At 48.5% G+C, this 24718-nt stretch overlaps 1 protein-coding gene and 1 long non-coding RNA gene across 2 annotated transcripts; one reads left to right on the top strand and one right to left on the bottom strand.

Moving 5' to 3' along the window:
• Window positions 1-1536: 1536 nt before the first annotated feature.
• On the bottom strand, window positions 1537-22790 carry NOX5 (NADPH oxidase 5). The gene is given in 19 exon segments (XM_075575405.1): window positions 1537-1720; window positions 1803-1969; window positions 3321-3420; window positions 3841-3925; window positions 6361-6485; window positions 7014-7058; window positions 9943-10095; window positions 10742-10861; window positions 10863-10879; window positions 11179-11311; window positions 11715-11897; window positions 12935-13110; window positions 14312-14465; window positions 14957-15191; window positions 15748-15958; window positions 17262-17412; window positions 18659-18782; window positions 21798-21882; window positions 22664-22790. Coding segments are annotated over 19 exon segments (2481 nt in total). The 5' UTR covers window positions 22749-22790; the 3' UTR covers window positions 1537-1588.
• Window positions 5006-13414, top strand: LOC142468842 (uncharacterized). Its single transcript, XR_012788883.1, has 3 exons — window positions 5006-5079; window positions 5303-5407; window positions 10769-13414. It is a non-coding gene; the product is annotated as an uncharacterized LOC142468842 (long non-coding RNA).
• Window positions 22791-24718: the final 1928 nt, after the last annotated feature.

Here is a 24718-nt window from a genome sequence, read left to right as displayed (position 1 = left end):
GCTCTCCTCTTCCCTTCATATCGTGGATGTCTCTAAGGACAGATTCAACTATTTTAGGACCGTAATCTCCCCGCTGAACATTCAACAGCAGCTGAAACTGTTCTTTCATGCGGGAGACGCATGAGAACGTGTCCCCAACCCCCACCTTCTTAGATTGTAAATTCATTGGAGTAAGGGACCTGCTTCCTATTGTCTGTGTGTCTGGTCTACTCTTGTTATTATATAATGGTCTTCTCCATTCCACCCTGTACTGTGCTGCTGAATATGTTCGTGCCATACATATAACTAGATAATTTTAATGACAACATCAATAATTGTTGAGAACGAACTAATAAGAGGTGTAAGTAGTCTTTGTATATAATTTATAAGTCGTGGTGCAAAGGCAGCATTGAGCTGCAAGGCAGTTTTTGAAGTCAAAATTCCTTGCTGGCGCCCACAGTGTGATCATGGGAAAAATGTCTTGCCGCAAATGACGTCACGCTACTAGCATTCCAGGCCGCGCAGAGGTTAGACTAAACGCATGCGCAGAAAAGGTGGTTGTGGGCTGCGGCGCGCATGCGCAGAAGCTAATAGTCACCCCCACACATGCACATTACAGCCCTTCACGCTAATCACCTACTGCGCATGCGCACAACTACCCTCGCGCTCCTCTGCACTAACGGCTGACTTAATGCGCTGGATCCCCTGACGCGTGCACACACACTCTCCCCAACCGCAACGAGCACACAACACCCCTGTCACCCACCTCCCCACAGCATCGTGTGTGTGCCCTGGCTCCCTCGAGTTCTCTTCGGACGTGAGATGCGCGTGTCCGCGCAGCTCTGTCGGATGGGGGAAGAGCTGGGAGAGCCTGTGGGACATGCTCAGCGCACCCTCCACCCCACCGCCACTCGCACACAGTGACGCATGCCCACTCACTGACGCGCACACATACGCGGAATTCACAGTTACTATAAATATAGAAGTGCAAATAGCTAAAACGCGTTCTAAGTCAAACTTCTTTGCGTTTTGGCACTGAAATTGTGTTTTTATTTCATCACAAATACAATTTCTGTGACAAAACAGTAACAAAGAACAAAGAAGTTTCACTTAAAATGCGTGTGCTTGGCACACACACACACGTTTTTGCAGGATACAGGTGTGTAACATTGCAGCTGCAATGCAATCTTGGCAAGGTTTCAATTGTGTTCACAGGGACCTTAGAATTGGATCTCTAAAATATTTTCATGTTTCCCAAGAATGTGAATCACAGCGTATTACTAACGAATCAGTGAGTGTTCACAGAAGCAGTACAGTTAATAAGTAACCCCTTCTTAGTGTGACTTTATAATTGTATAAATACAATTAATAAGTAACCCTTCTTAGTATCACCTTCTAATTGTATAAATACAATTTCAAGGGCAAGTACAGCGGTTGTCTGTATAATTGAACATCCCAGGTACAAACTATTACTTGTAAAGTACCTTGTCCCAATAAGCCTCCATGATTCCACTAAATAGAAATACAACAGGACACAAAAAGTAATTAACAGCCAGGAGTGTTTGTTCATAACCAGGAGATGACCGTTCCTTTAATTGGAAACAAACGCCTAGAAATTTTCCTTGAAGAACTTGAAGTTGAACTGCTCACACTGAGCCTTGATCTCCTTAGCCAGGGATGGGGATCCGCAGAAGAACACCTGCACCTTGCCCTTGTTTTCCTGGTCGATTTTCTGGAACACCTGGAGTAAAAAAAAAAAAATAAGGCACGGGCTGAGAATCTGCGAAAAGGGGGTGCGGATATCCCGGAATCAAGAGGTTCACCTTGTTCCAGACGGGTCGCCCTGGCTGTGTACGTGTCCTCAGTCCAGTGATGGAGTCTCGCTCCTCCTTCTGTGCCAGTAGGTCCAGAGCCATCTGTAGGCCAATGGCCTTCATGTCATTCATGCTGAGAGCCGAAGTCATGTACATGTGCATCTCCAGGAAACGGCCTGCAAGCAACGGGCACAGAGTCACCTGCATGGGGTAGCCGCTCTCATTCTCTGCCCACAAGAGCTGGCAATCTTATATTTGATGGCAGAGACACGGAAATAAAGCAACCACACCAAGCTCACGTGGAGCTCAACAGCCGTCTTAGCCCTGACACTGCCGCACCTGAGGTTCAATGCTGATGGTCATTACTTGCCAGATCGTGCCCTGTTCTTCACTTCGTTTCTGCAGGCAGTGATTTGTGTACATGACTTAACAGCTATTCTGCAACCTATGCAATGACACTTTGAGGCCCTGCTATCAGTGTGCCTGTGGAAACAAATATACAATATGAAATGCCACAGGAAGGTGAGAATAGTCCCATAGGTAACCTGGTCACTATTTGCTCATATAGGGCCTCAGGCAGAGAGCAGCGCTTTTTAAAATTGGAGAGGGGAATAAAAAGTAGGTTTAATGGAGAGTTTTTTTCTCCATATGCAGAAAGGGCATAAAACTGCATTTAGAATCCTGTCTGCATATGGAGAGTTTCAACCAGCGATATGAGCGCTGTTGAAACTAGTGGGAAAAAATCGCGTTTTTTTTTTTTTCTCCCCCACCGGCCGCCGAGCGCCAGCTTCTTGGTGGAGAAGCAAAATGTTGAAAATTGCGCCATTTTTTTGGCGCGAACAGCCACTAGATGGCGTTCGCGGCTCTCTGAAGACGGCCGTTTTCAACACTGGAGAGATTTAGGTTCTCTCCAGCCACGCGGCGAGTTTCAGAAAAAAAAAATGGCGCTTTTTTTAAAACTCGCCATTATCTGCCTTTCTAAAGGCAGATTTCGGCAAAACATGCCGCTTTCCCTGTTAGCGCTGCTCTCTGCATGAGGCCCTAAGTTTCTTCTCAAATAATGTAGTGTTTATTTTTTCTCTCAGCTGTGCTTAGAGCTCCCCCTGCACACAACCCAGGTAATAGCAAGCAGCACAGGTGTCTGCAATAAAGGGGCCTGCTCTTCAGCGAGAGGGTCCTCTCTCTCCCCCATCACCTCTTATAACGCTGACCCTGGCATTTGGACAGACCTATCACTTCAAACAGACTGAAAACTATCGGCAAATCATCTTTTAGTAGCAATGTTGCTGCATAGATAATTCTTACTGAATATGACGATAATTCATCTTTTTTTTTTTCCATCAGAGTTTTCTGGCCGATGTGCATTGTTAATGTTGCAGCGTTAATAACTAGACACAGAGACTGTGAAATATCAAAGTTTCTGTGGTCTAAAAAAAATAAATTAGCACACGCTTCTGTGGCTCTTCATCCTGTCCCCTGTGAGTGGCCGCGTGATGGGTTCAAAAGGGACAAAGCAGAGACACGTACCTTCCGGTTCCTCATCGGCCTGGTCCATCTCCAGCTTGGTCAGCAGGCTCACAAACCACTCAAAGAACTTCTGGTCCCGGTTTATCCAGATAAAGTCCACCTACCAAACATGAGCGCCCATCAGATGGGAAATTTTAATGACGTGCAGAGGATGGAATCCCCACCGGAGTCATTATCTACCTCAACCAAACCATTTTACTGTGAGAGAGGCCTGGCATGCACTGAACAGCCACGTGGAGCGGGCCATCGCAGTCATGAAAGGGTTAATTGTTTTTTGTTTTTTTTAATGATGATGTCAGTAACAGAATGTGCCGCACAAACATTACAGAGCCAAAAGAGAGAGAGAGAGAGTGTGTGTGTGTGTGTGTGTGTGTGTGTGTGTGTGTGTGTGTGTGTGTGTGTGTGTGTGTGTGTGTGTGTGTGTGTGTGTGTGTGTGTGTGTGTGTGTGTGTGTGTGTGTGTGTGTGTGTGTGTGTGTGTGTGTGTGTGTGTGTGTGTGTTTTTCTGGCAAAACCCTCACCTTTCTCAGCTTCATTTCACTGTCTTTGAGAGTCTCACACCACGAGTATTTACAGTTGGGACAGTTCTGTTTTCTCATCCGATACCTGACGAGGCACACAATGAAATAATGAATTGCTCCCTTCAGCCAAGATTCAGCAAAAGCCGATAAATGGAAGAAGAAAAAAATGGCGTTACCGGTGTTGAACACCAATTTTTTTTCACTTACCGATTGACTAAAGCCATATTGCAAGAAGAAAACAGCGATAGAGCAAATAAGCATAAAAATTAAAATGTAACTGCAAATTATTCATGTGCATGAACATGCTATTCATACTCCTGCTACCTGCAGATATATAGGGGTACCGCCAAAAAATAACAATTTGTATCACCTACCACAGGTTGACATTAGCCCTATCTATCTTGCCTATGTGTATATGTATAATAACACATAACAATGTAGAGCATATTAATAGGTTGTAAGAGTAATACTCAAATGCAGTTCACAGTCGCACTTTCTGTACTTTTTATATTTCAATTTTCTCTAAAAAAAAAAATGGGTAATTCTGTGTAGCCCAAAGTGGAAGTCAATGGGGATTATTGGGCGATAACCGCTCGGCGGCTGCTTCAGTCAATATATATTAATGTTCTTAGTAGGTAACCCTTGGGGTGCCCCATGACGTCTGATGATGCCTGTAACCGGGGGGCTTCCCTGTCTAGTTAGTTTTGCAGGAACGCCTGTGTGGAGAGCATTAAGGCCAGCACTGAGCAGGTTAATTCAGAGCAGACTGTCCAAACTAACCTGATCAGCTGGCTTGTTACTAACTAACTAAAGCATTCTGTGCAAGGTGATCATTAATCCAAGGAGACACCCTGATCTGCTGCAGAGATCACGCAGGGACTATTTCTCTCGGACCCAGGAAGATACGGGCAGGGCCGTCTTAACAGCATCACAGGCCCCGGGCAAAGCCGCACACTGGGCCCCGCCAACTCGCCGCTACAAGTCGTCATTTTCTCCTTCTACCGAGTTAGCGGGAGATTTGAATGTTGAGGCGGGTGATGGGAAAATTAGTGTTAAATTCTGGTCTGTGCATAGATTAGCGGGGGGCCCCTATGCTCGTGGGGCCCCCGGGCAGCTGCCCAGCGTGCCCATGCGTTAAGATGGCACTGGATACGGGGCCCAGATACACGAGCGAAGCCTGCACTGGGACTCTTCCCCCCCCCCCTCCTAGCCAGACTGGGGGAGGCCGCAAGCCCGAAGGTAACTGACCTCCACCTGTGAACTGATTTTCTGCTTGTTGTTAGTAAGGGGCCTAGCCCCCCCAACCCCATAGATGGTGTGGCCTGGTCAGTGCCTGTGCGAGTTAGCCTGGTTTTTGTTTTCCTTTTAACTGTGTTTTTGCTGAAACACAAGCTGTGTTTTTGTTGTTTAAACCCGCCTCCTAATCTAAGCTTATTTTTTGTTTATTTACCCTTAAAAACAGCTACGGTGCTAAAAAAAATATCTCTGCACACATCTCCCACAATGCCCCAGAGGAGACCGCGTCTTCCATTCACGTCGCCGCAGTGACATCACAATCATGTTTTCAGTGAGTATGATCACATGATCGTCACGCTGGTGCCTGGCTCCTCCCCTGCACACTAAGGGTTAACGGCGGGCACATACTGATGTGCTGCTTCTTGTATTTATAGGGTGTTTATCTCGTATGTTAATCCCTTCGGGGGCCTGGAGATATTTCTTGCAATGCATTGGTTGCTTCAGGCGACACAGGGGATAAACATTTCCTGCCTTGGGGTTTGGTGAGGAATCCTATTACATCACCTTATAGCAGAACAGTGGGATATACTTGGACACGAGAGGTAACTCTCCATGCATTTTATCAAATGTTTTATAAATTAACAAACATTCCCCCCATCCCCCCACAATTGCACCGCAAGTGAAATCTCTTACAGATTAAAGCTAAAGCCGGCATAACCAGCCTCACACAGGTGAGACCCAAAAGGTCGAAACAGATGTCTGTGAGCAGGGTTGCTGGCTCTGCGCTTCTTTAACCCGGGCTGTGCTGAAAAAGCTGTGTATTGCGACAACATAAGTTTATAGGGGGTCCCATGTTAAAATGGACATGAAGCAAAAGGTGACGCCGAGTGCTCATTTGCATTGACATTTCCCACAATCCCTGGCTGCAGTGGAAGCACTGTATGCGAAGAGATAACGGGGAAGGGCAGGGTCGCGGTGAATGAGCTCACAAGTGAGATTTTTATTTGTGGAGGGTTTTTGTCACTTTTTTTACCCACCATAAGTTATTTAACGTGCGGTTACAATCTATCTGCGGACCTGTGCTCAGCAGGGCGGCAGGAAGCTGCATGTTTCATTATCAGTCCCTCCTACCAAACATTTGTAGCTAGGTTCTCTAGGTTCTCTTGCAGCTAACGCAGCCCCCTCCTGCCAGTTGGAAGCGCCTTCCTTTCCCGTGTTCGGCCGTCAGAGGAATGAGTCGGGGGAAGGGGGGGTGTCTGTGAGGTCACAGCGTCCCATGCAAACCTGTACATGATGCTCTGCAGGATTGAAGCAAAGGGGGTGATGCCAATCCCGGCTCCGATCAGCACGGCATGGTCCGATGTGAAGATCCGGCGGGTCGGGGTTCCGTAAGGGCCATCAAAGTAACACTACAAACAAGAGAGAGCACAAAGAGCTGCCAAATGCTGCCCGCAGAAGGGACCTGGCAAGTATACACTAGGCCAGGAGGCCGCCACCACCAGTCCTCAAGGGCCACCAGCAGGCCGGGTTTTAAGGCTACCCCAGCTTCAGCACAGGTGACTCAATCAGTGGCTCAGTTGAAGACTGAGCCACTAATTGAGCCACCTGTGCTGAAGCTGGGATGGATTGAGCCACCTGTGCTGAAGCTGGGGGACCGATTGAGCCACCTGTGCTGAAGCTGGACTGATTGAGCCATCTGTGCTGAAGCTGGGACCGATTGAGCCACCTGTGCTGACGCCGGGACTGATTGAGCCACCTGTGCTGAAGCTCCATCCGCCTCCTGATGAAGGAGCCCTACAGTGTATTAATCCGAATACTGCATATAGTATATATTGTTCTGCATGTAACAGACACACAATACTCTGCATTAAACATGCTCGGACCCGTTATTGGAATAAAGCAGATTAGACATATGAACTTGCAATCGGGGCACTTACTTTTACATTACATAACCGGTGGCTGTCACTGACCGCGACGGAAATCTGCACGATACGGAAAAATTATTAAATCACCCATCGTAATCCCAAGAAATAATGATTCCGAAAATTGACTGCAGTGTGTTGAGATTCTTCAGTAATTCACTTTGGTTCTGCTTTTACTGGAGTCTTTCTACAGCTTTAGTGCAGTTGTGTTTAATACCAGAATAAGAGGACAGGTTTGTGCTGCTTTTGGAGAAACAGGACCCAACGTGTTGAGTGAGAATACAAATTACATCCCGTTCAAGTGTCTCAATCATTTTTGTGTCTCCCTGAATATATATATACTAGCTGAGAGACCCGGCGTTGCCCGGGATGTAATGTTCCCGTTCCTCTCTCTCCTCCCCCCTCTCTCTGTTTGTCCCCCATTCACATCAATCCAGTCCCCCCCCTCCCTCCCTCCTTTACAGCTTCATGTAGCGTGTGTGCGTCAGTCACTGTGTGTTTGCTCGCGCGTCAGTGAGTCTGAGGCAGAAACACAAACACACACAGACTGACTGACGCACACACAGTCAGTGTGTGCCTCAGTCAGTGTGTGCGTGCGTCAGTCAGGCTTTGTGTGCGCGTCAGTCAGTGTGTGCGTGCGTGCGGGCAGTCAGTCAGTGTGTGCGCGCGGGGCGTCAAAGGCAGGGGGGGCGTCAAAGGCAGGGGGGGGCGTCAAAGGGAGGGGGGGGGCGTCAAAGGGAGGGGGGGGCGTCAAAGGGGGGGGGGGGCGTCAAAGGGAGGGGGGGGGCGTCAAAGGGAGGGGGGGGGGGCGTCAAAGGGAGGGGGGGGGGGGCGTCAAAGGGAGGGGGGGGGCGTCAAAGGGAGGGGGGGGGGGGGCGTCAAAGGGAGGGGGGGGGGCGTCAAAGGGAGGGGGGGGGCGTCAAAGGGAGGGGGGGGGCGTCAAAGGGAGGGGGGGCGTCAAGGGAGGGGGGGGGGGCGTCAAAGGGAGGGGGGGGGCGTCAAGGAGGGGAGGGGCGTCAAAGGGAAGGGGGGGGGCGTCAAGGGAGGGGGGGGGGGGCGTCAAAGGGAGGGGGGGGGCGTCAAAGGGAGGGGGGGGGGGCGTCAAAGGGAGGGGGGGGGGGCGTCAAAGGGAGGGGGGGGGCGTCAAAGGGAGGGGGGGGGGCGTCAAAGGGAGGGGGGGGGGGCGTCAAAGGTGAGGGGGGGGGGGGGCGTCAAAGGAGGGGGGGGGCGCCTCAAAGGCATGGATTCCTCCCCCTGCATTTCCTGCAGTGGACAGGAGGGGGGGGGCAGTGGACAGGAGGGGGGGGCAGTGGACAGGAGGGGGGGGGCAGTGGACAGGAGGGGGGGGGCAGTGGACAGGAGGGGGGGGGGGCAGTGGACAGGAGGGGGGGGCAGTGGACAGGAGGGGGGGCAGGGGGGCAGTGGACAGGAGGGGGGGGGGCAGTGGACAGGAGGGGGGGGGGCAGTGGACAGGAGGGGGGGGGCAGGTGGACAGGAGGGGGGGGGCAGTGGACAGGAGGGGGGGGGGCAGTGGACAGGAGGGGGGGGGCAGTGGACAGGAGGGGGGGAAAGTGGACAGGAGGGGGGGGCAGTGGACAGGAGGGGGGGGCAGTGGACAGGAGGGGGGGGGCAGTGGACAGGAGGGGGGGGGGCAGTGGACAGGAGGGGGGGGCAGTGGGACAGGAGGGGGGGCAGTGGACAGGAGGGGGGGGCAGTGGACAGGAGGGGGGGCAGTGGACAGGAGGGGGGGGGCAGTGGACAGGAGGGGGGACAGGAGGGGGGACGCAGTGGACAGGAGGGGGGACGCAGTGGACAGGAGGGGGGACGCAGTGGACAGGAGGGGGGGGCAGTGGACAGGAGGGGGGGGCAATGGACAGGAGGGGGGGGCAGTGGACAGGAGGGGGGGGCAGTGGATAGGAGGGGGGGGGGCAGTGGACAGGAGGGGGGGGCAGTGGACAGGAGGGGGGGGCAGTGGACAGTGACACACACACACACACACCACACACACACACACACACCTCAGTTGATGCGCCCTTTCTCAGTTCGTTTGGCGCCGGAGGTGGGGGACGCGACACCTACCTGTACTTCCGGGCGCTGCCACCGTCTGACTCGGCGCCGCGAGGGAGGAAGGGGTCCGCCATCTTACGCGCCGCGTGGCAGCTGCGGGAAGCGAGGTGATTTGGAGCGGGGAGGGGGGGAGAGGTGATTTGGAGCGGGGAGAGGTGATTTGGAGCGGGGAGAGGTGATTTGGAGCGGTGAGGGGGAGAGGTGATTTGGAGCGGTGAGGGGGGAGAGGTGATGCCGCTGGGGAGGGGGAAAGGTGATTTGGAGCGGGGGAGGGGGAGAGGGAAGAGGTGATGCCGCTGGGGAGGGGGGAAGAGGTGATGCCGCTGGGGAGGGGGAAGAGGTGATGCCGCTGGGGAGGGGAAGAGGGTGATGCCGCTGGGGAGCGGGGAGAGGTGATTTGGAGCGGGGAGAGGTGATTTGGAGCGGGGAGAGGTGATTTGGAGCGGGGAGAGAGGTGATGCCGCTGGGGAGGGGGAGAGGTGATTTGGAGAGGGGAGAGAGGTGATTTGGAGCGGGGAGAGAGGTGTGTGTGTGTGTGTGTGTGTGTGTTTTATTTATTTTTTTGGACCTTTGGCCCGTCACTCCGCCTCAGGCCAATGAGAGGTGTGGGGGGCGGGCCAAGGGGGTGGTGTGAGTGTGTGAGGCCAATGAGAGGTGTGCGGGGGCGGGCGGCCCAAGGGACCAATGAGAGGGACACCGGACATCCAGGCAGGCAAACATACAGTGCTTTCACTAATATAGTATAAGATATATATATATATTTCTTTTACATTATGAAAGTACATCTTAACCTTCAACACACTTCCTCCTAATGGTGACCCACATCCCAGCCTGATGGTGACACTATTAGGAGGGTGGTTTTAATTGTGGGGTTTACCTCTCGGCTTTGTGGACTTCCCGTCACGTCCAGGCTGCTGCTCATCTCCTCCCCTGGTGGGTTTCTGCGTGGCCTATATGCCGTTAGCTCAATCTGATCATCCGCGTTGGTAGCGATGGCTCCACTGTAATCAGTGGAGCTGAAAAGGTGCTCCTGAAAAACACAATCATCTATATAACCCCCCACCCATGTCTCTTTATATAGCCATTACTCCTGCAACGCCCATAAAACTGCTCCATATAATTTCTCTCTAACTCTTGATACAGAGATTAATTCATAGCCCAATGTATCGGTCTCCATTTTGTGTTGGTATTTAAGGTCCGGAATTCGCACTTTGGTAAGCTCACCCAATACAAAGCAAACCTTTTTCACTGACTGCCCCTCACCTCTGGCATGCTCTTCCCCTCAGTACCCGACTAGCACCCTCTCTATCCACCTTTAAGACCCACCTTAAGACACACTTACTTAAAGAAGCATACGAATAGCACTGTGAACATTCTGAACACATGATACATAAAGCTTGGCCCCCTGCAGACGCACTTACCAGAACTCCCTCCTACTGTCTCTGTACGTTCTCCCTACCTACCAATTAGACTGTAAGCTCCTCAGAGCAGGGACTCCTCTTCCTTAATGTCTAAAGCACTTATTCCCATGATCTGTTATTTATATTATCTGTTATTTATTGGATTACCACATGTATTACTGCTGTGAAGCGCTATGTATATTAATGGCGCTATATAAATAAAGACATACAATACAATACAATACAAGGTGACAGTTTCCATGGCATTGCTCAAACCTGGCTGAGATATCTCTTCTTCCTCAGATTCCGGGTCAGTCGTTTTGTCTCAAGTTTGACCATCTCAGGCTGGCGGAAGTATTCGTACAAACTGTTTGTCCACTGCCCCAGTGACCGGACCGTGCAGCCAGAGGGTGTCTGCAAAAGAGAGCGGATGGAAGGTCACATGGTGCTCCAAGGACTTGAACATACCACCCCCCCTCCCAGTGCAAAGCATGAGCATGTGCCAGGATCAGGCTCGTAATAACCGCGTGACTCATAGCCGCGTCACACTTGCGTGCCAGTCACACCCGCAACCCCCAAATCCAGGGAAACTAGGAAGACGGCACAGCTGCCCCGAAGACAAATCCATATGTTTAATAATATGGATGATGTATCGGTAGCAGCCCGGTCCAGCGATGAAGGGCAGACTATCTTGCGGGCACCGCGGCTCTCACCTGCCTGCTCGGGGGCGCTGCTGATGGTGAACGGGTGCCACTCATACTTGGCGATGGCCGGTATGTTCAGGTATACGTAGTCACCAGGCTTGTACTGGAAGGACGGGGGCCTCTTAATGACGAGATGTGTCACCTTCATTCAGACCGGAGAGATGAGAGTTTAGCAAACGCAGAGGATCAGTAAAGCATGTAGCATGCAGTTCTCTACACATTTATAGGACTTGCCCTACACGTATAGGGCTACAACCGGACGGCAAAACAGCAATGGCTTAGCACAGGGGTGGAGTTAACACAACTCCAGTCCTCAAGACCCCCTCCCCCCCCCAACAGGTCTGGTTTTCAGGATATCCCTGCAACAGCACTGGTGGCTCAAAGACTGAGCCACTGATTGAGCTACCTGTGCTGAAGCAGAAAACCCTGACCTGTTGGGGAGATCTTGTGGGCGAGTTGAGAACCCCTGGCTTAGCAGATGGTTATTGAGGTGCATGAGGATGAGAAGAGAGTTACGGAGATGAATCTATTTCAAAGGGAAGCACCTTGGAGGGCAGCAGGTTCACCTCTACAATGTACACTCCCCCAATACGCGACACGGCCGCTCCAAACAGTTTCTCCAGCAGGAACATGAGACCCGGAACCAAAAACCACTTCCAAAATTTAGGCGTGTGAAGAAATAACAGGAGCCAAATCCAGACGTAGGACAAGTGGGTCCAGTAGAAAACCTGCAAGACCGAGGCTAGGTTATGGGACCAGTGGGGTAGCTGATTATCCAGCGCTTCCATTTGTTATCCAATCAGAAATGTATTTGGCTTCTATCTACAAAGGAAGGTCCATTATTAGGCCTCGATAAGACTAGATCCATGTAGTTAATTCCTTTCCCATAAAACCACCTTGTTTAAGAGCAGACCCCCCCCCCCAAAAAAAAATCTTTATGGATCCTTGGCCACCCAAACACACAACATTTTAAATTACCTATTTAAATGTAATCACGTTGGGGTCTCCAGACATTCCCATATATACGGGATTGTCCCTTATTTCATTGACTTGTCCCGTGAAGTTGTCAGGACGCCTAGTTGTCCCGTATTTTTTTGCACTCACGTGAAATGCCTGAACTTAAAATGACTGCAATGAAATCAGCCATAAAAATGGAATCGATTTCTGCTTGAGCGTAACAGTTCCCTTTTTCCCATGGATGTCCCCTTTTACTAAATTATTACAACGGTAAAGTTAGGACACTGCCTGGTCATCTCATAATACCGTGACCCCTGCCCCTATAGGCCTTACTTTTTCTCCCAGGTTAGGTCAGTGTGTGTCTTTACTCGCCCGGCCAAGAGCGGAGATGCTCAAAACCAAAGAATATAGCGGTCAAGCGGGAGATACCGTTCAGCTGGAAGCTTTTGCAAATCCGTCATCGCTCATTATCGGGTCACACTTACATACTGGATTTTGGCGTCCCGTATTATAAAAACTTAAATATGGCAACCCTACGTTCTGTCCTTTAATTCAATTATCTCCGTACGATGCAAGGGTGGGTTTAACCCTTTGGCGCCAGTGGGGTCGCTTATGCACTGCCAAGCTTTGGGGACACACACATTATCTTTCTCCTAAGGAGGAGAAGGAAATTCGCAAGGGTGCATTTCTCCCAAGTGTAAAAACTGCGGCTTTTATACAATACCCAAATGAAGGAATTATTTCCGGATGTATCAATGAAAAAAAAACCCTTCTTATTCCCGGTACTAAATGCTGGTGTAATGGTGACCTCAAAGTGACCGCCTTTCCGGACGAAGGTACTGGAGCACACCAGGGTCAGGCAGATGAGGAGCTGCAGGACGATCCCGGTGATGGAGGCCGTGCCATACACCCAGCCGATGCCCGGCTGTGTGGTGAGGAGGTATTCCCAGAAATGGTATGCGCCCGTGTTTGCGGTCAGATTTACTAGGGAGAAAGAAGTGTTCATATAGCGAGACATCCAGAGCAACACGAAAAGAATTGGGCGTGGGAACCCTTCGTTAAGGTGATGCTCACGCGTCTCGCAGATAAATAAGTTGTGCCCCGTCACCCCCCAAAAAAATGATATATTTCTATAAAAACAAGAGCAACAAAGAAATATTAAATTATTTGCCTTTCTTGGTTTTTACACAGGGAGTCAGTTGTGAGTTTGGCCCAAATTCCGGGGGATCGCATGGGGTCTCGTTAACTTCACTTACCTTGTCTATGGCGACACGTCATGGTAAGGAGGGGGGTGCGAGTAGGGGGGCAGTGCAGACAGGGGGGGGGGAGCAGGAGGGAAAGTTTGTGCACCCCTGCTACACACTACAGGCGTGCCAAACTTGTTGACAAATGAATGTCTTGTACTTGACGCCCTACAAGGGCGACCTGGTGGTAACTGTCTTATCTTGAAGTGGTTGACCCCACTTTGAATTCCAGTGTTGGGTTTCTGTGACCATGGGAAGCCAATTAATTTATCCCCAGGCATCCCAATTAAATTGCAAGATTTTTTTCTTAATCGGTTCTATTCTTTGGGCCTATTTATTATAATCAGATTTCAATTTTTTTTGGGTGTTAAACATTTTTTTGTTAAAAATTTGTACAAGTTTTCATAAAATGTGTGTGCTGTGTAAAGGCTTCAGACATGGCACATAATTCATTGTTTTAATTACATTGTAGCACATGTTAAATACCTGATGGATATATATATAAAAAAATCTGGTTTAATCTAAATTGTATTTATAACTAGTGTTTGTAATTATAAATGGTGTAATGATATTTATAATAGCCATACTGTGAAAATAATACATTTTGTTATCCTATATAATAAAACATTAGTGTTGCGTCAAACACATTTTTGGTTGATACATAGCAACTTAATTATGTGCTTTTTGGGGTTTATGCTAGATTCAACTTGGCAGACTTTTTTGAAGCGCTACTTTTTCAAGCAGAGACCATTGTAGGTGGTGACGCAGATCGGAGAGATTTTAGGTTGGTACACCGGGGCACACAAGCGTAAATTAAATAGAGATTTCTGTGTGGCAAAAAAGCTGTCTGCGAAGCTAACACAGGCCCCTGTGTGTGACTGTACAGCATCGTGTAAACTGTGCTACATAAGAGTTGTTGTAACTACCGATTTCCTGCTTACCGAAGTTTATCACGTGAGCAGCGGTGTGAACTACCGTCAGGGCAAAGATGGCGTACCCGACCAGCTCGTGCAGGACCACGTTCTGATCCAGAGGTAGGAAACGCAAGACACAGGTAGCACGCAGCCATGTTAGGCACCGGCGAAGCATCAGCACCTGAGGGCACAGAGGCCACAACACCACCATTCACCGAGAGGCCCACGAGAGGCCTTGCTTCTGTGCATAGTAAAATTCACATTGCCCCACAAATTGGTGCCACATGCATGGTGCTCCCAACGAGAGATACTTTGGAGGTGTGGCATAGTGGTTAAAACCTTTACTGCCAGAGCTACCCCCAATGAATTGCAAATCATGCTTATCATCACATCACAGCTTTATTACACAAAACAAATGACGTAATATTGGTGCGTGTCTATGCTGCAGTTTTGCAGCCAGATGTGTGATGTTGGGTGATGGAGGAGTCCGCTCAGTCGGACCTGGTTTAGATGTGTGGGTGAGTTCTGCAGGATTCCCTGGGGTGGGGGTGGGGGGGGTTCCTGCGCTATACAAGAGTATTTTTGGTTTTGTCCCTTACCCCGCTGTGACAAGGCTGTGTCTCTTTTACACCCCAGGATAAAACCCACATGGATAAAAAAGCAGCCCCTCACCACAATAAAAGTGCAGTTGAAGTTCAGGCACTGACCACAGCCCTTGGCCACCATGATCCAGCCCCCGAGGCTTGCGTGACTGACCGCCGCCAGAGTGAAGAGCAGAATGTTCAGGCACCAATAGGCGCACATGAACAGCAGCTTGCTGCGGTTGTTGTGCCAGTAGGTTGGCGTGAGATAGCGAGGTGTGTGACTCTTCTCCTCAGTGGTCGGAGGCTTCAGCCAGTTAGCAGCGCTGGACAGAAGAATAAAGAGACTCTGGTGGCTATGCATAACGTTACAAAGCTGTAATAATGTCCTAGTGTAAATCTGTCAGGGTGCTCTGATACATTGTATCTGTGCATGTGTGTCCATATTTGTATGTAACTCTGTTTACGTAATGATCAAATCTCTGTAACCCCCCTTGTACTACGCTGTGGAATATGTTGGCACTTTACAAACAAACGATAATATGGGTCAAGCTACCCAGCAGCGCATCAGTGCAATGTTAAACAGGCTCAGGCATCTGGGGCCCATGGATCAGCCAGATTAACACACACAGAACACGGAATGGTCCGTTTCTCCCGGCTGTAGTGTACAAGTAGAATCTATGTTGCTTGTTATATGGTGTAAAAAGTATGATACATCTTTAATCACAGCCATGCCAACAATTTCCAAATAATATTATGCTAATGTGAAGCTTCCTATTCAAAGTTGAAGGTGGCTTCCCATCTCTAGTTACAATGGACCCTACTAGCTCCAGGCAGTCCCAAACTCTCCCCTCCTCCACCCTCCCCCACCCCACCCCCCACCTGATGGTTAAGTTTTCCATGACTTCTGGGAACCGCTCCAGTTCCTCCTTCAGCTCCTGGAAGGTGATGGATCCACTGCTGTCCTTGTCGGCAGACTCAAAGAGGGCCAGCGTCAGGTCATCCAGCTTCTCCTCCGGGAGCGAGATGGCGCTCTCCCGGAGGCATGACTTCAGCACCGTGCGCAACTCGTCTGGGTCGATGGAACCGCTGCCTGAAAACGTCAGGAACAAAGCCCACAGCCTTGTGCATCAGCAAAGCACAGAGACGCTATGTTGGGCCAGCATTACAATGCAAAGCACAGAGACGCTATGTTGGGCCAGCATTACAATGCAAAGCACAGAGACGCTATGTTGGGCCAGCATTACAATGCAAAGCACAGAGACGCTATGTTGGGCCAGCATTACAATGCAAAGCACAGAGACGCTATGTTGGGCCAGCATTACAATGCAAAGCACAGAGACGCTATGTTGGGCCAGCATTACAATGCAAAGCACAGAGACGCTATGTTGGGCCAGCATTACAATGCAAAGCACAGAGACGCTATGTTGGGCCAGCATTACAATGCAAAGCACAGAGATGATCCCTATAAAGGCCCAGATCAGTGAGAGGTTCTAGGTCAGAAAATTGCATTTTAAAGCTGCAGTTCAAGCAGTATCCTACATTTGTTTTTGTTTTTTTTTTTAAATAAAATCCGCTCTGTACTAGGAGAAAATACTTGTAGCATTTACATTTAAAAAAAAAAAAACTATTTTAAAGACATTTTTTATGTATTCTAATATAACAAACATTTATGTTCCTATATCAACCATTTACAAAGTCACATCCCCTTCTCCTTCTGAAACAGCCCTTTTTGAGCCCTGCCCTCTCTCTAGCAGTGAACCAATTGAATCTAGTGCCTGCCTGGTCACATGATCTTCCTTTCAGAACTTTGGCAATCAGTGCAGCAGAAGAGGGCCCAGGATGCATTTAGTGAACCCCCGAGCCAAATCTTCAGCGATCGATTACAGGAGAACGGATCAATCAGCAACTTAGCTAATCACATGTCAGTGTGCAGATTGTATTGATGCACATATTGAATGATTTAATTTTTTAAACGGCAGCTTGAACTGCAGCTCTAAAGAGAAAGCACTGCCTATCAATGAGACCCTATTGATGTCTATGGGACGCTGATGATAAAAATCAGGGAGAACTTACAGATGTGACAACAATATGCCTCCTTGTTACTGAGTGGGTTAATGGGGTTGTGTTTAATGTGATAAGAAGGGGTCACACCAGATTCCTACAGAATCAAGGGATCTTAACACATCGGTTAGAGAAGCCAGTTACATAACTTCATCAGGATAGTATCAAAGGCTCACGCCTGCAAAACGGAGGCAAGGAAAACAGCACCAGATTTATCCAAGAAAAGAAAGCTCCACGGCCTTTAATTGGAGTTTTTATTTGGATAAATCCCGTGCCGTCTTTTCACCAGCCGGGGGGAACATAACACCTCGAGTTCTGCGCACGGGCCTTACCGTCCACGTCATACACTTGGAAGAGGAAGCGGAGTTTGTCGGTTTCACTTCCATGTATCAGGAGGTTCAGCGCCTTCAGTAACTCGTCCAGACTGATAAAGCCGCTCCCGTCTGAATCAAACAGGGCAAAGAACCGCTCCGCAAAGAAGGACTGCGGGACAAGGGGAGGCGCGGTCAGCGGTCTCTATGCAAGGGCTTGACCGTCGTCACTACTGTATTTGCCCTTCGTGCATTGCAAATGCTGATAATTGTTATTTATTGCACATTATACTGTAAATGTTCTTCTGTTTCTTTGTATGGCTTATTTCTGTGTCCTCGCTAAATGAATTCCCCAATATCTACTTTCTCACAGGTATTTATTATTATTTATTTATAAAATGTGTTACCAGGAAGTAATAGTATGTCCGGGGCACAGAGTTAGGCCGCGATTATCCTGGCAGCGTGCGCGTGACGTCACGCGCATGCGAAACATGCACTGCAGGCTGGAGGCGACAGGGAGGCGTGATTGTGATGTCACGTGAGCGGTTCGCCCTCATTGGCTGAACCGCTCACGTGACGCTGCGCAGCGATACAAAAACAATTTCATTTTGTCTCCTCGCCTGTCTAAGGCTGGGGCCATAGAGGGGGGTAGCAGGGCTGAGGCGCGCCAACGCTGATTTCATGCCCATGCAGGCGAGCCAGCGGGCGCGATCGGGAGGCGGGGGGAGACTGAGGGAGGCGGGGCAGTGACGTCGCTGGGCCAATCGCTGCTCCGCGCTGATTGGATGTTTTCAGCCGACAGCGCTCTGAAAAACAGCTTGGCTGTAGGCTGAAAAATCCAGCGCCTCAGCACGCCTGCGGAAGGTCGCGTGAGCCCCCTCTAAAGACATCCTCATGGAGGATGCAGGGGCTCAGCGCGGAGCGTCCGCACGGCTCAGCGCGTCCTCCCCTTCTATGGACTCGGCCTGATGCTCCGTAGGTCTTGGTCGCATGCGCGGTTGCGCACACCATATGCACCTTCATTGGCCACCATTCGTTTGTTCCGCTGTCCCCCCACCCTCCCGTCCGCTGTCCCCCCTCCCCCTCCTCCCCGCGGGAAATTTAACTCACGGGCAACGCCGGGTCTCTCAGCTAGTTATTAAATAAAATAACAAGGTAACAACACAAATGTGCCATGCAATGAGAACACTTTTTCTCTTGTTAAAGTGTCTGACCCCGTGCCAGACGTACCAGTGATGAAACTTGGACAGTTCCAGTAAATAAATTATTATTAGTCCCGGAATCATTTCCTTGTTAACATTTGAATGCCCAATTTACTTTACAGTAACAGATTTTGCATTTAAAACACACTTTTTGAAAACACTGCGGGATTGTGCATGCCACAACTCAGGGGACGTGTCGAGGACAGAGCTGCAAACCTCTTTGACTTTAAGTGCTGTCTTGAACTCTTCCAGGTCAATTTCTTTGTCTTCTCCGGCGATGCACTCAAACTGCTTGGTCACCCACTCCAGCCACTTGGAGTCATCCTCTGTACTCATGGTGCTAAGGCAGAAAACAAGGACCTCTAAGGACAGACCAGAAAATGTCCTTCCAAGTACAGCAGAGACCTAGCAAACCTCTCGTTACCCTGTTCACTAATGGAGCAATACAATGCTAGCAATACAAAGGAAAATTGGATTCAACACCAAAAAGAGAGAGAATTCAATGGGTAGCAAAAAAGGTAATTTTAATGACTTAAAGAAGTCATCGCAGAATTCAATATTTCGGTGCATACAAGCACCTTTTTTTTGGCTTCTTATTTCTGGCTATACAAAGGGACATGGACCTGTGCCAATGACTAATAATCATTCTTGTTTTTTGGTATTGAAAGATTAGTAAGACTTTCCCCCTCCCCCCCCCACCTAATTTGTTGTTTTGTAACTTGGCCATCATGTGTTCATGATATGCAATATCTGTCTCCCTGACGACAAAGCTTTTGGAATGAGCGAAACGCGTAGGCTTCACTAGGTGGAGCTGTACATTCATTCAGAGGATAGAGACAAGGATTGGCAAGGATTTTCTGGCAAGCGGCCAGTAATGACGCTAAAGACGTCAGACGTCAGTATTTGGCGTGAGAACCCGGAAGTACACAGGAGGATCGGAGCGCGGGGAGCTCGGCTGTTGCCGGCGGCTGCAGGTTTCCTGAGATGCGGATCCAAACCGGCTGCCCCTGACGCACTATCACCACGGGGTGTGGTGAATATACCGTTGCCAACCCTTGTTATCCTCTGATGCTGCACTTTTAATTACTGTCCTTTGTAAGTAAGAATAGGGGCTTGTGGCCTAATGCATATTTTGAACTTTTTCTAAGAAGGTTGTGCTTGTCTTCTTGTCGTTTGTGTATGCAATATCTGTCTCCTCCAACATTGGGAACATAAATAGAGAGAACTTTATTTCATACAACATTTTTCTCCATATGCACAACTCCAATAAAGCGCACAGCACCTTTTTGTATTCAAATTATCAGTAGATGAAATATGGCCCAGAGCAAGGATGAGGGTCATATCTAAAACAACTAGCGGGGTCTTCTGATATACCCCGAAGATTCCGATTGAACACCCTTATTGACTTGAATGGGTGTTTACTGCAGGCTGTGTCTGTAACATTCCTATGTGCTGCGTACCGCACGCTATACTGTCATTGTGACGCGCTTTGAGTCCCATTGGGAGAAAAGCGCTATATGAAATAAAGTTGTTATTATTATTACTGATAACAATTTAAAAAAATCATGGTTTTGGGAGAAAAAAAAATTGCGTGTCACAGTCGTCAGAAAATACAGGGTATTTTGGGAACTTTGCTGAATAGGAGAAGGTATCAAACGTACCTGCCCCAAAAGCAACAAGAGGTATGGTTGCCAGGGCACAGCAGCTCCTGTTAAGAAATGGGGTTCTACCTCCCTTTAGCAAACACACTGAATTAAAATATAATACAATATCTTATGACATACGTGACACTTTTGAGGATTTGGCATGGGGGTGGGAGGGTAATGAAATTCTTTGTAAAATAGGGTGCGTGGCTAGAATATATTCCTTTAATTAAGCAAACTGAAATTAAAAAAAAGGATGTTTTTTTTGCTAAGGCAGCTAAGAATCACAATGTCACAGATCAGGGGGGGCTCAACTCCAGTCCTCAGGCCCCCCCCAAGAGGTCAGGTATTCAGGATATCCCAGGTTCAGCACAGGTGACTCAATCTGATTGAGCCACCTGTGCTGAAGCAGGGACTGCTTGAGCCACCTGTGCTGAAGCAGGGACTGCTTGAGCCACCTGTGCTGAAGCAGGGATATCCTTAAAACCTGACCTTTTGGGGGTGAGGGGGACTGGAATTGGGTACCCCTGCCATAGGTACCTTCCTCTATTTGGGTGGCAGAAATGTCTAACTTCACGATTAGATGATTCCCTTGTCTGTGAATAGTTTTATTTTGGATACATTATTATTTCCTTTGGATATGGGATTATTTTTGATGTGATGTCTTCCCCCCCCCCCCTCCACCTCCTCCCTTTCCCTCCCACTTCTCCTTTGATAACACTGCACCTTCATAATGATAATAATCGGATGGTGTTTAATGAAACTGAGTCCCTGACATCACCATGGCACGTGCACCTGTGCTTAGTGCCTCCTGGTTCTGACAGCCCCATAGTTAAGCTGCCATGTGGTGCTTTCCCCACCAGGGGGCGAGGAGCACAAATACAAAGGATTTTACTTCTTGTGCTACTGACAGCTGCTCAGCAGAATGAGGTCATCCAATGACTTTCAGACCACTTCACCAAGGGGTGTGGGGTACATTTTTGAAGCTGCCATTCCCCATGGCTTCATTTTAACTATTTCAGTGCCAGGGGACCATGCAACACATTGGAGATGGCACTGAAAAGGTTAGAATACTTTGAGTTTGTATCTCCTTAACAAGCTGTAGCAAGATTTCTGCTTGGTAATGCAGGGGGCTTGTGATCACTTCTAAACTTGTAGCTATTTCTTCTTGTAATAGGTTTCAACCACACATTAAAGACGTTATGGTGGATAACGAAAAGTGACAAACACCCTCCACCTATTGCTTCTTGTAATAGGAATGATGTTTGTATCGTGAAACGATCATATTGATTCTAGCAGCGAACTGGAATGAAAAGCAAAACAGAACAAGGTCCCTATCACTGAGAGATGGCAGCCAGGGCAGGAACTGAACTCACAAACGTGTGCGTTTGAAGGAGTTCATCTCCTTACTACAACATCTAAACCCCGGGGTGGTCAACTCCAGTCTTCAAGTCCCCCCAACAGGTCAGGTTTTCAGGATATCCCAGCTATAGTCCACAAGTCCCCCCAACAGGTCAGGTTTTCAGGATATCCCAGCTTCAGTACAGGTGGCTCAGTAACACTGAGCCACCTGTACTGAAGCTGGGCTATCCTGAAAACCTGACCTGATGGGGGGGGGGGGGGGCTTGAGGACTGGAGTTGAGCCCCTCTGCCTTAACCTTTACACTGCACCTCACCCAGTGCCCACCATGCTGCCCCCTGCATCGTCTCACCTGAGTCTGTTGAGCGTTTTTGGGATTTGTTGATCCCCCCTTCTTGACGTCAGACAGGGCTCTTCTTTCCTTCGTTTTCCCCCGACTGAGTCATAAGAAAAACAAAAATAATCTCTGTTCGGGCTACATGTTCCCTACTCTTCAATGAAATGATGCTGGGTTTTAGTTTAGATTTCAAGCTGAGAATGTATTCATGTGTTTACATGATGTCAAATACACCAAGCGGGGTAGCAGTGCCAGCACTGGTTTGGCTGTGGGCACCTGGTGGAATCCCTAGTGCCAGCTCCTTGTGCCTTGGATAAATAATTCTATCATCTGGTGCATCAACAATGAGATTATCGCACACCTGGACAGGGACACAATATGCTTGTAAAAATATAAGTACCATGCTGCGTACGCTGTAGTTTTAGAAGCACAAAATGTACTACAAAGTAGGTAAGGACCACCCTGTAGTTTGAGACAGAACATCTTACACCTTAGCCATTCATTAATTTAATTTACACAAATACAAGACTTCACATGTAACAGTCATAAGAGATGTTAGTGCATAGAGAGCCTTGAAGCAGGGATATCCTTAAAACCTGACCTGTTGGGGGCGGTGGGGATCTTGAGGAACACTTTTCCTGTTTTGGACAGGTTAAAATAAGTCCCACACACCTGATGAATTCTAATATTCCTTGCAACATATGATCTGGTGTCTTTTTTTGCGATGATAGCTGCGAGAACACCATTCCATGTTTCACATGACGCATTTGATGATTTCTGCTAACGCAAGGATGCTCATATTAAATAACATGAAGAAACATAGCAGAACAAGGGATGACACTTACAAAATTAAGAAGAGAACAAAATCAAGCTTGACTCACATTGAAGGCGGAGTGGGAGATTCTGTCCTTCCGTCAGCGTTGTCTTCTGAGAGAGCGGACAGCTCCAGTGCCAATTCATTCTCATATTGTCCGCTTGTAGGTTTCATTAGAACAGTCTCCCGTAAATTATTTGTGTCCAACCTACTGTATTGTGCTGAACCGCAAATGGAAAACCGTTCAAATGTCCGACCAGCTGTTTTTTTTTTTTTTAAAGGAACATATGATTGTGACATAAACACAAACATAATTTGCTGTGAAAATACGAATACTCAGTAGATGGATGAATGGATGGAAAGATGAATAGTGTCACAACATAAAGGTGCTCCATGTACAGTATTGTATTTGGAAATGCAGCGTGGCATGGGTGGTCAACTCCAGTCCTCAAGGGCCGCCAACCAGTCAGGTTTTAAGGATATCCCTGCTTCAGCACCGGTGCTGAAGCAGGGATATCCCCAACACCTGGCCAGTAGGTGGCCCTTAAGGACTGGAGTTGGCCACCCATGCAGTATGACAATAAAGAAGTTAACCGGGAAAATGTGAACTGCCTTCCTCTGGCAGTGAGGGTGTTAATGCTTTGGTCAGTGTGATCTACAAGAGCAGAACACACACTTCCCATTCCAATGCTTAATGATGTATCACCGTTTGATTGCACAAGCAGGACACATGTATGTGTTGTGGGGCGAAAAGAACTGCCTATGCTTAATGGCACTAAAGATTTGGTTGAGCTCCTCCAGACCTCAGGTTGTAAAACTCAAATGGCTAAGGGGGAGTGACAGGTGATTGCCAGGGCTCGTCGCTGCAGGTTAGGTCATGAAATGGGATTTTTGCACAGATCAGAGGAGTTGGGTATAAATATTAATCTGAAATTTACAGATAAGATACATTCTGGGGAAACATTTGTACGTGTGTGAATCATACATTTCTTTCCTCACGAACCTCAGGGAGAACCTACTGCGATGGAATCTGTGTTATGGTCACTGTGCTACTTTTGGTAACGTACCTGTATAGGTCTCTGTTGTATTCCCGTTAACTTAATAAACGGTCTGCCCTCACGTTACTGTATGTTATTCTGTAATCATTTGGATTGTCACTGTAACGCTTCTCAAATGTTAAGTTACATTTTTGAGCTCTAATTCAGCGATTCCCAACAAAGGGTTTGGAAACTTCAAGGGGTTCGTGAGGTGTAATGGCGGATCCCAGGTAATATAGCGGGTTCCTGAGACTGCGCACTTAGTAAGGCCCCAAATTGCACCTTGGCGTGGTGAGTATCGCTGTCACTTGCAGCAGGAGCTTCCAAAGTCTCTCCCCACAGTGAGACATTGTGGAATGCCTTTTGAAGCTCCGCAGTGATTGACAGCTATACCCCCCCCCCCCATGGTGCCTGCACACACTGAGGGGCAGTTTGGGGCCTTATTAAGCGTGTGTTCTCCCCACGAGCTCAGGACACTATACGGTCTGGGATCGGTCACACAGTTTTATAGCAATAGTCTGATGAGTAGGTAATAAGATTAATTAGGGGTTCGTAGAACCAATATTTTCCAGCTGGAGGCCCACAATGTAAACAAAAGTTGGGAGCCACTGCTCTAATTGAACCGGTTTAGCCTTGTGTGTCCATATTTGCATCCTGTTGTGTTACAATTGCAATTTAGTACATTTGTGAGATTTTTGGAACAAGAGTACAAAGGACCCTTTGCGTGTAAACCCTCAATGTTACCCTAAAATAATCATTGTGGTGATTGTGGTGGTGGTGGCAGGAACTGGGGTGCTGTGGTGTGAGTGCTCATCTCCATATCCTGCAAGGAGGTGGGACACTGGACACATCCAGGTGAGTGAGCATATACATGACAAATATATAGAAACGGACTGACAGACAGGTGAATAGAAAGGAAAGAGCAGCTTTGTGGGGGCATCACTGCCTGCATTGCATGGATGATCACTGCCTGCATTGCATGGATGATCACTGCCTGCATTGCATGGATGATCACTGCCTGCATTGCATGGATGTTCACTGCCTGCATTGCATGGATGATCACTGCCTGCATTGCATGGATGATC

Source organism: Ascaphus truei, chromosome 18 (assembly GCF_040206685.1).
Source record: "Ascaphus truei isolate aAscTru1 chromosome 18, aAscTru1.hap1, whole genome shotgun sequence".
Classification (NCBI taxonomy): domain Eukaryota; kingdom Metazoa; phylum Chordata; class Amphibia; order Anura; family Ascaphidae; genus Ascaphus; species Ascaphus truei.
This window is presented reverse-complemented; position numbering and strand designations above follow the sequence as displayed.